Source organism: Oxyura jamaicensis, chromosome 5 (genome assembly GCF_011077185.1).
Source record: "Oxyura jamaicensis isolate SHBP4307 breed ruddy duck chromosome 5, BPBGC_Ojam_1.0, whole genome shotgun sequence".
In the NCBI taxonomy this organism is placed as follows: Eukaryota; Metazoa; Chordata; class Aves; order Anseriformes; family Anatidae; genus Oxyura; species Oxyura jamaicensis.
In genome coordinates this window covers 29,978,920-29,992,119 of record NC_048897.1, presented here as the reverse complement: position 1 = coordinate 29,992,119, position 13,200 = coordinate 29,978,920, and the positions used below count along the sequence as shown (strand labels likewise).

At 39.6% G+C, this 13,200-nt stretch overlaps 3 protein-coding genes across 3 annotated transcripts; all 3 read left to right on the top strand.

Annotated features, from left to right (window-relative positions):
• Window positions 1-538: 538 nt before the first annotated feature.
• LOC118167795 (olfactory receptor-like protein COR4) lies at window positions 539-1,477 on the top strand. The gene has a single exon (XM_035327586.1). The coding sequence runs from the start codon at window positions 539-541 to the stop codon at window positions 1,475-1,477; it is 939 nt and encodes a 312-aa protein (XP_035183477.1).
• A 4,765-nt stretch (window positions 1,478-6,242) lies between these two features.
• LOC118168591 (olfactory receptor 1052-like) lies at window positions 6,243-7,184 on the top strand. The gene has a single exon (XM_035329099.1). It carries the CDS (start codon window positions 6,243-6,245, stop codon window positions 7,182-7,184), a length of 942 nt encoding a protein of 313 aa, XP_035184990.1.
• A 3,177-nt stretch (window positions 7,185-10,361) lies between these two features.
• On the top strand, window positions 10,362-11,315 carry LOC118167794 (olfactory receptor 1052-like). Its single transcript, XM_035327584.1, has one exon. The coding sequence runs from the start codon at window positions 10,362-10,364 to the stop codon at window positions 11,313-11,315; it is 954 nt and encodes a 317-aa protein (XP_035183475.1).
• The last annotated feature ends 1,885 nt before the right edge of the window (window positions 11,316-13,200 follow it).

Sequence of the window (13,200 nt, the reverse complement as noted above, 5' to 3'; positions counted from 1 at the left end):
GCCTTTAGGTTCTCATCCTCAGGAATATATCTTAGTTTTGCATGGCATAGATCTGATGCATGCCACCCTACTAGTGCCTTATTTCTCTCTGATAAATATAGACTCTAAAAGTCTCTGTAGATATTTAACCATTTAAAAGCCTCTGCCATCTACAGTCTCTCTGCCATTTACAGAGAGGGGTTTATATTGACTTGATTGCATTTAAGAACATACCTAGTCCACTCACAGCAGGGAAAGAGAGCCTCCTAGTAGACATCTAACTTTTAGATAGCTTTTTCTTTTTTTTTTCTTTTTTTTCTTTTTTTTTTTTTTGGATGGAAAAATGAATGGGTAATTAGATTTTAGTATCTAGGCAGTACTATTTCACATAGCTACAGGCATTTTAGGAACTCAGGGTTTTCTAAAGTCTCTGTTATGTGATCATGGATAATGGATGTGAGCATTATGTTTTCTTATCCCATTAATTTTTAAGCACTAACAAACCCTTTGTCACCTTTCCTCCTGCTCCTGAAGGCAAATAACATACCAGTCAAGCCCGATGGCTTCAGGAAACTGCACAACACCAACCATGTTCATTCTATCTGGACTGACAGATGATCCAAGGCTGCAAATGCCTCTCTTCGTGGTGTTTTTAGCCATTTACTTCACCACCGTTCTAATGAATCTGGGTATGATTGCATTAATCAGTATAGATCTCCGGCTTCACACCCCTATGTATTTTTTTCTCCAAAATCTATCTTTCATGGATGCCACTTATAGCACAGTCATCACTCCTAGAATGTTGATGACATTTTTAGTAGAAATGAAAACAATTTCATACATAGGTTGCATTATGCAGTATTTTAGCTTTGTTTTGTTGATAATCTCAGAGTGCTTGCTGCTAGCTGTGATGGCATACGACCGATATGTGGCCATTTGTAAACCTCTGCTCTATACCATCATCATGTCCAAGACAGTCTGCTGGAGTCTGGTGAAAGCTTCATACTTCTGGGGGTTCCTGAACTCTGTGATACACACCAGTGGCTTGCTAAGACTAAACTTTTGTTCTTCAAATGTGGTAAACCATTTTTTTTGTGATAACAGCCCGCTCTTCCAGATTTCTTCCTCCAGTACTGCTGTCAATGAACTGCTGGTTTTTGCTTTTGGCAGTTTGGTTGAGACGAGCAGCATCACCTCCACCTTCATCTCATATATTTTAATTATTCAGGCTGTGCTGAGGAGTCGTTCCAAGGAAAGAAAGTACAAAGCCTACTCCACTTGTGCCTCTCACCTGATGACTGTCATCTTGTTCCATGGAACAATAATCTTCATGTATTTCCGACCAGTCACCAGCTACTCACTCAACACAGACAAAATCGCATCTTTGTTCTACACCGTGGTGATCCCTATGCTGAACCCCATCATTTACAGCTGGAGGAACAAGGAGGTAAAGGATGGCTTACGGAGAACCATAGCCACCCAAGTTTTGCTTCGCTGACCCTTTGGCTGTCCAAAGAGATCCCAAACTGAATTTTAATGGATGACCCACAGATAAGTCCAAAAAGGAAAGCACTTAAGTACATGTTTAGTTTTACATTTCCATTGCTTTTGCATATTAAATTCCTCTGTATTTAAGCATTATTTTGAACAGAACGTGACCTGAAATGTATTGCAGATGGAGCAGCATTCATCTTCCTGAACCTGTGTCACAGTATGTAGGCAATTTCAGTGTGCATTGGAAGAGGGTCTGTAAAACGTTACCAATGTTTAAATGATGCCTAAAAGTTCTGAGAAGAATGCAGGAAAGTCATGCTGCAATCAGGGATAAGCAACAGAAAGAAACAACTCATTATGTTGAAAGGAAATATAGGTTTTCTGTTCTTCATATTTAATAAGATGCCTGGTCATTTATTTCTAAGATGAAAATATGATGGGTTGATCAATTTTGAGTCATGCTGATAGAAAAGTAAATGCAAAGAGTGAAGGAGCTGGGATTTCCGTTCTGTTGCTGTACTCACTGTACTTCTAGCATTAGCAGAGATGCTTTTTTGTTTTTGTTTTTAATCTTTGCATTTTTTCCCATGTAGTAAATGCCGTAATTATAAATAAATAAAGAAAGAAAGCAACAACGCAGTTTAGCTACTTATTCAAAGTAGAGTTGGGAAACAGTGCTTGCCAGTTTGCCCAGGTAGGTCTTAAGACTTGTAATGACTTTTAATTCTGAAACCACATCCTCAGAACAAATAGCTATGGGAACAAAAGCTTTTGCAGACTTTTACATATATCTCCAAAGATATGGACTAATAGGGATGGTGAAAGATACCTCAGATGCCAACTTTTACTGAAACAAGTGATTTAATTGGCAGGAATAAAAGCAGACTGTTGAAGAATGAACATATGCCTGACTTGGGGCCGCGGCCCCCCCCAAAAAAACATCTCAGGGCCACACAAACAATCCTGCAAGCAGTCTCATTTGGGCTGATTCCATCACATGGGACTTCAGAGGCATTGCAAATGCTTTCCTTTTTCAGGAGCATGAAATAATAGGAAAATAATAAAAGTCTGTTTTGAAAAGAAGAAGAAAGGATGTTCTAAGCCATGTGTAAACCAGGGATTTCCAGCCAGAATGACTAAATTATAAATGCTTTAGAGTTTTGAAATCTTAAGGTATTTCTTACAAGAGCTTTCCCACACCTGTGTTTGTGTTTGTCCATACAGTTACCCTCAAACTAGATTAATATCAAAGCCCTACATAAGGTTGCCTTGAAGACCAGCCAGGAGCATTATCTATCATGAAATGAATATTCCTCACCATCTCACCACACTTGCCTTCAGACACAATTTGAGGTATTCTTTTTATTTTAAAGCTTCAGGTTGACTGGTATCTTAAACAGGTAGAAGTGCATGTGCCCACCTCTCTATTGGAGTACCAGGTAAGAATTTTCTGCTACCAGTTCCCTACTTTGTCCAAAGTAAGTAAGTCTTGGTGGAGACACTCTTATTGGTGAGCCCACTTTCCTGCTTAATGCAACACAAATAAAACCAGACTCTACCTTTTGTACATCCCTAGTGCGAAGACAATTAGGGGCAGTCAGATCTGAAACAAATATCTCAGCATAGCATTGCAGAAGAGAGGTGAGTATACCCACAAAAACAAAACAAAAAATAACCTGTCTATCATTAGAGATGAGAAGCGGAGACCTCATGCCTGAGATACAGAGCAAAGCAAGAAAAGACAGGGAATAGATTTGCATAGATGTCATATTAATATATTTCTGCTAAAATAGTGTTGCAATTGCAATGCCAGAATATCAGAGTAGATGCCTATTCAGGATACAGTCATGCCTTTTGTTGTGACCAGCTCACAGAATAAACATTTAGAGAGGGATATATAGGTGTCTATAAGTGACCAGGATGTATAGGATCTCAGTGTACTCACTGGACACCTAGCCAACATAATGATGGTAGTGCATAAATGAGTTGTATCAATCTCTGAGTGGCTTTGGCTGCATTGATTAGTTCCAGCCTGTAGAAAGACTCTTAAGTCACTTGATAATAATGGAAGCAGTTGTAAACATAATTTGCTTTTCTCATGGGACAATTCAACTGAGAGCAATTACTCTACACTGAAAGCTTGTTTTAAAATAGTAGTATTAATTTGTACTGGCCAGTTGTTCCAGGTATTTGGATGGAAAAATATAAATGCTGGTACGAGTTCATTTCCATCTCAACAGTTTTTTTCATCTGAGAGAGGGATTCTCTGCATGTACAACAGGGCTGGTTCCCTTCTCACAGCAGGAAGGTATTATAGCAGTAAGTATAAGTTGCAGATGACCATGGAATTAAATAATTTGGAGTTTACTGATATTCCTTATCCTGAACTGGATGGAAGAGAAGCAAGAGGTGTTATCTTTGTAAAATCAAAATAAGCATCAAACTTCAATGCTATCAGTCATTTCTTTCTCCCTGTCTCTCAAAATTGTTTTCTTCCTATTCATGCTGAGTGTCTCTACAGAAAAAATTACACCAAACTCTTCCAATATGTGTATTTTTTGCAATAAACTTTTCTCTAACACAGATATAGAACCAGTCCTAGAATGAAATGAAACAGGTAAAAGAAAATACAATTATTTTCTGTGATTTTTTTTTTCTGCAACAATATGCCAGTGTTCATTTCTAACATGAAATATGTTTACCTTACAGGATATTTTGTTTTAAGAAAAGTATCTGGAAGATCAATCTTCTCTTGAACCTTTAATGAAAGGAACAGAGTGGTAAGCCTTCCTTAGAAAATTATAAAACCTTTTGTGGCCTTCTTTCTGTTTTCCGTCATGTAAGACTGGTAACATAGCAGATAATGACATAATGAATCAAAGCCAGGAAGTGAAAGGTTCTTAGGACTGAATTTGTCGATATCCAAATGATGCAAATGCACCACATGGTAAACACATCACAATGGTAAATCACACCGCTGGTGTGATTTCAACGCTGGTACTTTTCAGATATGCAAATAAAACATTTAAGATCTACTCTTTATTAATAATGCTAGTTACAGATGTCTAGACTGTGTCATCAACACCTAATGTAAGATAATTTTTCCTATGCATGAATCTAGCTCAATGGATGGAAGAACATGCTTGTCTTCCAGGTGCATGAAGTGAGGTCTGTATCTCCTAACATTTAATGATCTAAGCTAATATGTCTGGGCACTCTCTCCTCACTTTGGTCTCCTCTACTCTGCTACAGTGGTACTCCATGAGAAGAAATGATCATCTTCAAGTTTGTTTCACTTCACCTGTCCTAGGCAACTATCTTACAACAGAAGTGACCATAGTATCCTAACCCAGAAAAGTGTTGACACTCGAAGCTTTCCTTTGAGATAGCTGCAGTCAGGAGAGAGGCATCTCACCCACAGGTAAGTACCTTCCCAAAGTGGAATCTCTCAGAACAGCATCACAAATTTGGAAATGACTGCTTAAGGAGTAACACATAAACAACATGAATGAGGTTTCTTCATCTGTTTCTTTGGAAATAAGAAAAAATATGACTTCACAGCTTTTAAGAACATTTTTAAAAGATATTATGACAAGATATTTAAAAGATGTTTTGACTTAGATATGATGTCTCAAAAGTACTGAGCAAGTATGAAAGAGACTTAATGGATTCAAAGCTATGGATTTTGCCCTGCAAGGTTTTAGATGCCCCATCCCTGGAGGTGTTCAAGACCAGGTTGGATGAGGCCCTGGGCAACCTGATCTAGTGGGTGGCACCCTGCTCATGGCAGCGATTTGGAACTAGGTGGTCTTTAAGGTCCCTTCCAAACCAAGCCATTCTATGATTGTATGAAAGCTATGTTGCCAGCTTACAGCCTTATTTATTGATGAATGCTTGGTTTTGGCTCTTTATGAGGACAATATCCTCCACCCTGAGCCTCATAAGAAGTACCTAGGAGTTTTCACTGTCTCTCAGAGTTTTTTCAGCTTTGCTAGTTAAAATGTTTTAGGTATTACTGCTTGTTTTAATCTTATTTTCCTGTACGTTTGTTCCTGGGTGTATGCTACTGCAGATATACAAACAAGATAGAGTCAAATGCATCAAATGTTTGTGATGAAAACAGTGTGCTTGCAAGCCCCTAATCTGGGGCCATTTCTTCAAAGTTATTCCAAGAAATGGGCAACAGTAAGTGCTTGATGCCTTCTAAAATTTAGTCGTCCAATAGACAGTTAGTTATTTCACAAGCCAGTAAAATCACCACAAAATATCAACCACTTGAGAAAACGTTAGTCATTATGTTTTGAAATACTCATTCAAAAGTGCATTAAGGGAAAAGGCATACTTGAAGCAGCTGTGAATTCTCCATTGGTATGCGGCATCAAGGACTGCTTCAAATTCAGGAATACCACTGGCATAGTGGAACTCTGCCATGAAGTGCGGAGGTAGGCTAGATAATTTCTTGAGCACCCTTCACTTTCTCCAAAATTCAGCTCCATGGATTTTGATGGGTCTGCTCTCTATGTCTGCTTGAATAGCAGGGATTGTTCCATCTTATATCAAAGAAAGGTAATTATGGAAAATAAAAGAGAAGAAAGGGGACCAATGGAACCTGGAAAGAAATCAAATATCTGGTTATCATTTTAGGTGTAAAAGCCAAAACTGGAGGGGATGAGTGGCATAGGAACTGTGGTGAGGGACACTGACAATCCATCCCATGCTCTGATATGTGGCTTTCCTTCTCTACTCCAGCAGGCAACAGTTAAATGAAAATGATGTTGCAAGAGAATCATACCACTGTGGCTAGCTTCATTTTCACAGGATTAACTGATAGACCAGACCTGCAGCTTCCACTGTTTGCTGTTTTTTCTTTGATTTATGGGATGACCTTGCTGGGCAATCTAGGAATGATACTGATCATTAGGTTTGACCCATACCTGCATACCCCTATGTACTTTTTCCTCAGCAACTTGTCCTTCTTAGATGCCTGTTATTCTTCCACTATTACTCCCAATATGCTGCTTAACTTTTTAACAGTGTCAAGGGGAGTGTCATATAGTGGATGCCTTATACAGTTTGGCTTCTTTGCACTTTTTGCCACCACAGAAATGTTTCTCTTGGCTGCAATGGCATATGACCGCTATGTGGCCATTTGTAACCCACTGCTCTACACTGTCACTGTGACCAAAAAGGTTTGTGTGCTGTTAATAGCTGGATCCTATTTTGGGGGTATTGTAAATTCACTGATACATACCCATGGCTTGCTAAAATTGTCCTTTTGCGGCTCAAATGTCATTGATCACTTTTTCTGTGACCTCCTCCCTCTCCTAAAACTCTCCTGCAGTGACACCCATCTCAACAAGGTCCTTGTTACTGTATTTGGCTCCTTGTTTGAGGCAACCACTTTTACAATCACCATCATTTCTTACTTTTTCATTGTTGTCACAGTGCTGAAGATCCGTTCTGCCAAAGGCAGGCAAAAAACTTTCTCCACATGTGCCTCCCACCTTACAGCTGTTTTCACATTTCATGGCACAATCCTGTTCATGTATTTCTTCCCCAGCTCCAGCCACTGGCTGAGCACTGATAAAACTGTTTCTGTGTTCTACACAGTAGTTATTCCTCTGCTCAACCCCTTAATATACAGCTTGAGAAATAAAGACGTGAAATGTGCTGCAAGGAAACTGCTGATGAGGAAAGTCTTTATGTGCTGAAAGCTTTCCACAGTGGCATCTGGGGTGAATCTGTACAAAACCCCCATTGTTTTGGATTATGAGGTCACAGTTGACTGGAGGCTAGCAAATGTGACACTCATCTGCAAGAAGGGCCAGAAGGAGGACCCGAGGAACTACATATATAAAAGTATAAAAGTTTAATCCTTGGTGTACTTTCTAGGTACAGAATAAACCAAGGTTTCCAGCACATATCCATGAGGTCTCACGGACACCTGACAGTGAGAGCCCTCATCACTACCCTGCCATTGGAACCCTACAAATTAAAAGACATTTCCTCCTCCTTCTCAAACACTGCATGTAGCAATTTCATGCACAACCAAGCAGAACAAAATGTTTGTGATCATTCAAAAGTGATTAAGAAAAAACAGAAAGATAATTACTGAAATACTTTATAAATCCATTTTCTTGGTCTTTCACACAATCTCTTTCTTTTCAACTAGATAAAGAGCCATTATTGCAATATTCTTAGTCCCCTATTTGTTATTTTCCAAAGGAGTACACCTTTTCTGTTATGTGGTCAGCCAGGAAAATAGGGACTACTAAAATTTTACTGTTTTGTTTCAGCAGCATATGTAAACAACCAAATATAACATTCAACTTAAATTCTGATAGATTCCCCATCAGTTGAAGACTTTAATTTCGGATGGGTGGACTTTCATAACTGGGCATTAAAAAGTAATGCATTCTGTTTCAGCCATCTAACCATGAAACAGTTTCTGAAAAACAGCTAACCAGAACAATGAGCCCCTGAATCTTGGGGTATCTAACGTGGGTTGCTGGTATCAGTGAACTTTGTGTCCACCCAATGGATATGTCAGACAGAAAGACCAGGACTGTGTCCACCCTGCCTGTGCCCTACAAGATATACAAATGCATGAATGATGGGATGAGAGAGGAGATTGACTCAAAAATGACTGCAAGCAGTTTAGTGTCTGTGTTCCTTTTAGACTGAAGTTCAACAACTTTTCCAGTGTCCTACAGACACAGAATATCCCCAAGTCTCCTTTCCCTTTTCCTTTGTCTTAATAAAGCAGACAGGATTTGCCATAAATGGGGCCATAAAGGACTGTAAGCTTACTCATTTCATGCATGTTGCTGTGGGAGACCAGACCTCTGTTTGCCTATTTAAAGCCTCCCACGAGGACACTTTAATTATGTCCTTTGTGTTCAATCTGAAAAATATTAGCTGAAGACTCAGCTGTTTGTTCAGTTCCTAACAGTCAAAGTAGCAAATGTTTGCAGTAGCAGGTCCTGACATGACCTCTCAGGTTTGAGGGATGAGTGGCTTTTCTGTGCCACATGCAAGCATGGAACAATATTTTTTCTTTTCTGTGGAGGGATGAGGGTTATTTTTTCTCTTCCCAGATGTCTGCAGACACCTCTCACTATCATGTCAATGCAGTGAGCTGGTCACATACATTTCCTATGGTTGCATATCTTCTCTAAGGAGAAATTACATATCGCAGACATCACTTAGGGAAGATCATGAAAGAGCTGGAAGCTAGACATGAAGATACCTTTATATGGACAAATCTAGGTAGTGATGGCTTCCTTGACAGTGAAATCCAGAGTTCTGCAGCACTAGAGTGTTTGGAAGTTCAGGATTCGAGAAGTGTGTCTGAGCCTCAAAATCCAGGTATGTCCTTGACAATTTTAGCACTGACCTGCCAGATGGACCTTGACAGGTCCCATGCTCTGGGTATTTGACAAACACATGGCAAGACTCCTTTAAAAATTCAGCATCTGGATGCACAAGATAGACTGGGAAAAGCAATATTGCTTTCTTTATTTCACATCCAGAGAACTCAAAAAAATAAAAAAAAAAAAAGCTTGTTTGTTTTTTGCTTTGTGCAAGTTGTGAATTGTAAGGTCAGAAGGATGGTCAGGTAGTTCCAACTGTAAGACCAAACGTTGCACAAAAAAATGGGTACAGTCTCTGTGGGACAGATTTCACTGAGCTTTAGATTTCTCCACTAATCACTTACATTCAGAGTTAAACACCTCAGCTGCTTTTTTGATTAATGGAAAAAGACAGGACTCCCCAGAGGGCAATTCACCCTGTTGATAGGCTTTCAGGCTGCCTACTCCCTTCAGAGAAGGAGGTGAAATAAGTAGGATGAGTAGGTGGCTACACCGCAGTTTGATCATACACTGATCACAGCAGTAGCCTAGTTGACTGGAAGTCTAGATTAAATTTAGACATGTAATTGCATGTTTGCCTGAAAAAGTCTCCTCTGGATCTTAAGTCAAAATCTAACGAGACCCAGATACCTAAAAATTAGGCTACGATCCCCCTTTATGTATTTTGTATGGCTTGCTTGTGGATAAAATATGGGATCAGTCATGAGAGGAGGGACCAGATCTCGTCTCTCACCCTATCATGGACTCTGTCCTACAAAGTAGGTTTGGATCTCATTAATTTAGTCACAAAATTGACCCAATGTGTAACTCTCTCTCTTCCTATGCTAGTGTTTTAAAAAGTTGACTACTGTTACATGTCATCTCTTCTTCCACTGACATAAGGAAGGAAGGAAAGAAGCTGCTGAGAGTGTCTTCTGAAGAAAGCCTTGTGCTGCCCAAGGCACAATGCTGAGCAAGTCATGCAGGCTCCCTCTACTAGTGACTGAGGAGGAACAGACACATTCATAGAGCAAAGAGAGAGCTAAGGATTTAGGTGAGATGCCTTCTCTCTGGTGAGTTTCAATCTTCCCGGTGAGTAAATAATGTGAAATACCTAGCTGAAAAGATGAAGAAAGTTGCAGAATTCATTCAGTGTTTATCATACGTGTTTCAAAAGTCATGAGTGATACCTGCATGTCAAACTTTGCATCACCTAAAAATATTACTCAGTAGTTGTGTTGTTGCAGATGTGCACTGCTGTCCACAAGCAAGACCACTAGGCAGCTCGCTACTACTAGCTTGTGCACAATGGGCACAGAGGATCCCCCTGTGAGGCTGGTCTGATTGATGAAAATCGGCATTTTTGAGCATGCTCAAAAATTGCTGCTGCACAAAAGGGAATCAAGATCCAGGTATTTAATCTCAGCCCTTGTTCTTCTTTACAGTAGGCTACTCCTACTCATAAAAAACCTTTCTTTCTCTTTTAACTGCATAGTCAACACATATCTCAGCAGGTAAACTGTTACAGAGGTAAGGATGCCAGCAAGCAATCACACCACAGTAACTTACTTCATCCTCTTGGGACTGACAGATCGCCCTGAACTACAGTCCCTGCTCTTTGTGATGATCCTACTAATCTATGTGGTCACCCTTGCAAGTAATCTTGGTATGATTGGTTTGATCACGACTGACTTCCAGCTGCAAACACCCATGTATTTCTTCCTCGTTAACTTGTCAATTGTGGATCTCTGTTATTCTTCAGTTTTTGTTCCAAGGATGCTGGTAAACTTCTTAGTGGAGAATAAGACTATTTCTTACTCAGCGTGTGTCACCCAGCACTTCTTATTTGTTGTGTTTGTGACCACAGAGGGATTTCTGCTGGCTGTAATGGCTTATGACCGCTACATAGCTATTTGCAGCCCACTACTTTATACCACTCTTATGCCCAGGAAAGTCTGTATTTGCCTGGTGGTTGGATCGTATTTAGGAGGACTCTTTAACTCATTGGTACATACTTGTGGCTTACTGAAATTGTCATTCTGTGGCCCTAATACCATCAACCATTATTTCTGTGACACAAACCCACTGCTACAACTCACTTGCTCTGAAAATCGTGTGAATGAGCTAGTGCTTGTAACCCTCTCAGGGATCATAGCTATGTCAACACTCCTTATTGTCATCGTCTCCTACATCTACATCCTCTTCTCCGCTCTGAGCATGGGCTCTGCAACCAGGTACAAAGCCTTTTCCACCTGCGCCTCCCATCTGATGGCCGTAACCCTATTCTATGGGCCTGTGAGTTTGAGCCACGTGCAGCCCAGCTCAGGATACTCACTGGATCGTGAGAAAATCTCTGCAGTATTTTACACGCTGGCAGTTCCTATGCTGAATCCCCTGATTTACAGCCTCAGGAACAAGGAGGTGAAAAATGCTCTAAGAAGGGTGATGGAAAGGAAAAAATGCTGCTCATCAACTTGCTTGTCAGAATAATAGCCAATTCCCTAGGAAAGCTGAAAAGAGAATGAGGTATCAGTTTGGTAGCAATGTTTGTATTTATACCAATTATAAACAGGTATGAATCAAACGTAACTGAAAAGTTAGAGAAACTTTGGCAGAAACTTTTTAATACCTCAGAGAACTAATGAGATCTAGAGTGATTTTTTTTTTAGTTTGTCTGCTATAATTTAAACATTGAACTTAGTTTTGGATGTTAGAGCTAAATGAACAGTAGGAGAAACAAACTTTTTTTTTTTTTTTTTTTTTTTTTTTTTTTTTTTTTCCTGCAATTGTATTCCTTCTTCTTCCTAACACATTACTAACTTCCTGGAGGAGAAGGTAAAAATTGCCTCCTTCTACTGTTTGGTTCTCATAACATATATTCATGTTTTTGGCGGGAGCTTCTAGGAAAATGTTTTAACTCTTTACCTCAAAAGAGAGAGACTCACAAATGCATGCTCACAGTTAGTGAGCATTAGTTTCCAGAATCCTGCCTAGCCTGTTTTTATTGCTTCTGTGGTATTTTGTTTTTGTGTGTGTTTGTTTGTTTTTCTTTTGTTTCATTGATTGGTTTTGTTTGTTTTCAATGGCATAGCTGTATCTGATGAGGCCCAGCCCACAGAAAGGAGCCCAGGATGACTTTGGGCTAGCATTATCTATGTTGAAAGTCCTGTAATGTCTCAGCTGTATAAATCACTATTTCTTGGTAAATTAAGAAAAAAGTTAATTGCCAAAATCCCCAATCCAGTTTGGGAAATAACTCACTTTTCTGCCACTCCACATCATTGCATTGCCACCACAAATTGTCAGCTGAGCAGGCTGTCTGTCTTCTTCACTTCTATGGAGTTTTGTAAATCAAGTGTCTTCCAGAGAAGAGGTACCCAAAATTACTGGACCTGTATATAAATTATAAGGAGATGCTCTTCAGTAGCAACTATCATGATGAGAAATGTGCAAGAGAGAGGTTATCCAGTGTCCTATGGTTTTACCTGGATAAAGCTAGAGTGCAAAACCAGCACTGTCAAGTTACATTCAGACCCACCTGGATCTGGTGGGTATGAAATTGGGGTTTTGTGAGTACTTTCACACATTACTTGTCCCAGTCAAACTTGTAAAAGGAGAGAAACACAGAACTGAAAAATGCTACTTTTAAGTCCTTCCATCCATTGCCTGTGAGAAACAGATTCATAAGTGTTTGCTTGGCTGATTTTTGCATGAAAACACTTGACCAAGAGCTAATAAAAATACCCATGTTTCATTCAGTGCATTAACTGTGCTTTTAGATGATGATAGTATCGAAGTCTTATGTGAAGAAAGATCAGCTCTCAGTTTCACTTTGTTCATGTGCAAATTAGGCAGATGGATGTTGTTAGTTTAGATTTCACATTACATTAGCTTGGTAATCAATTCTATCTGCTCCTGTCCCCTCTTCTGCAACAACAGGAGAGAGAAGAAGCTGTCACCAGCCCTCCACTTGCTCTGGAGCTCAGAACTGTGTTAACTAACCTCTAAGAAGTTGCCTGCAAAAAGTGCATATGGTGCCTGCTAAGGTGCTTTCACATCACTTCATTTTCTTGCAGTTACATTACACTCTAAGTAAGCAGAACTCATCCTGTTTAACTTATTGTGTCCACAATATAGATATCTACTTGTAAAGTGGTTACTCTCATTTTCCTTTCTATTTACAACCAAAAATTGGCACTTCTTGGTCACGGTCATCTAACTGTTTTTAGACACCCACTCACGTTAGCAGGGGATGAACAAGTGCCCCCCAAATGCATTTTTGTTTGTATGCTTTGTTTGATTTTTCTCTTGACTGAATATGAAGTCCAAGACAAGAACTTGTGTAGATATTTGTATTGGACAAATAAGTTTAAGT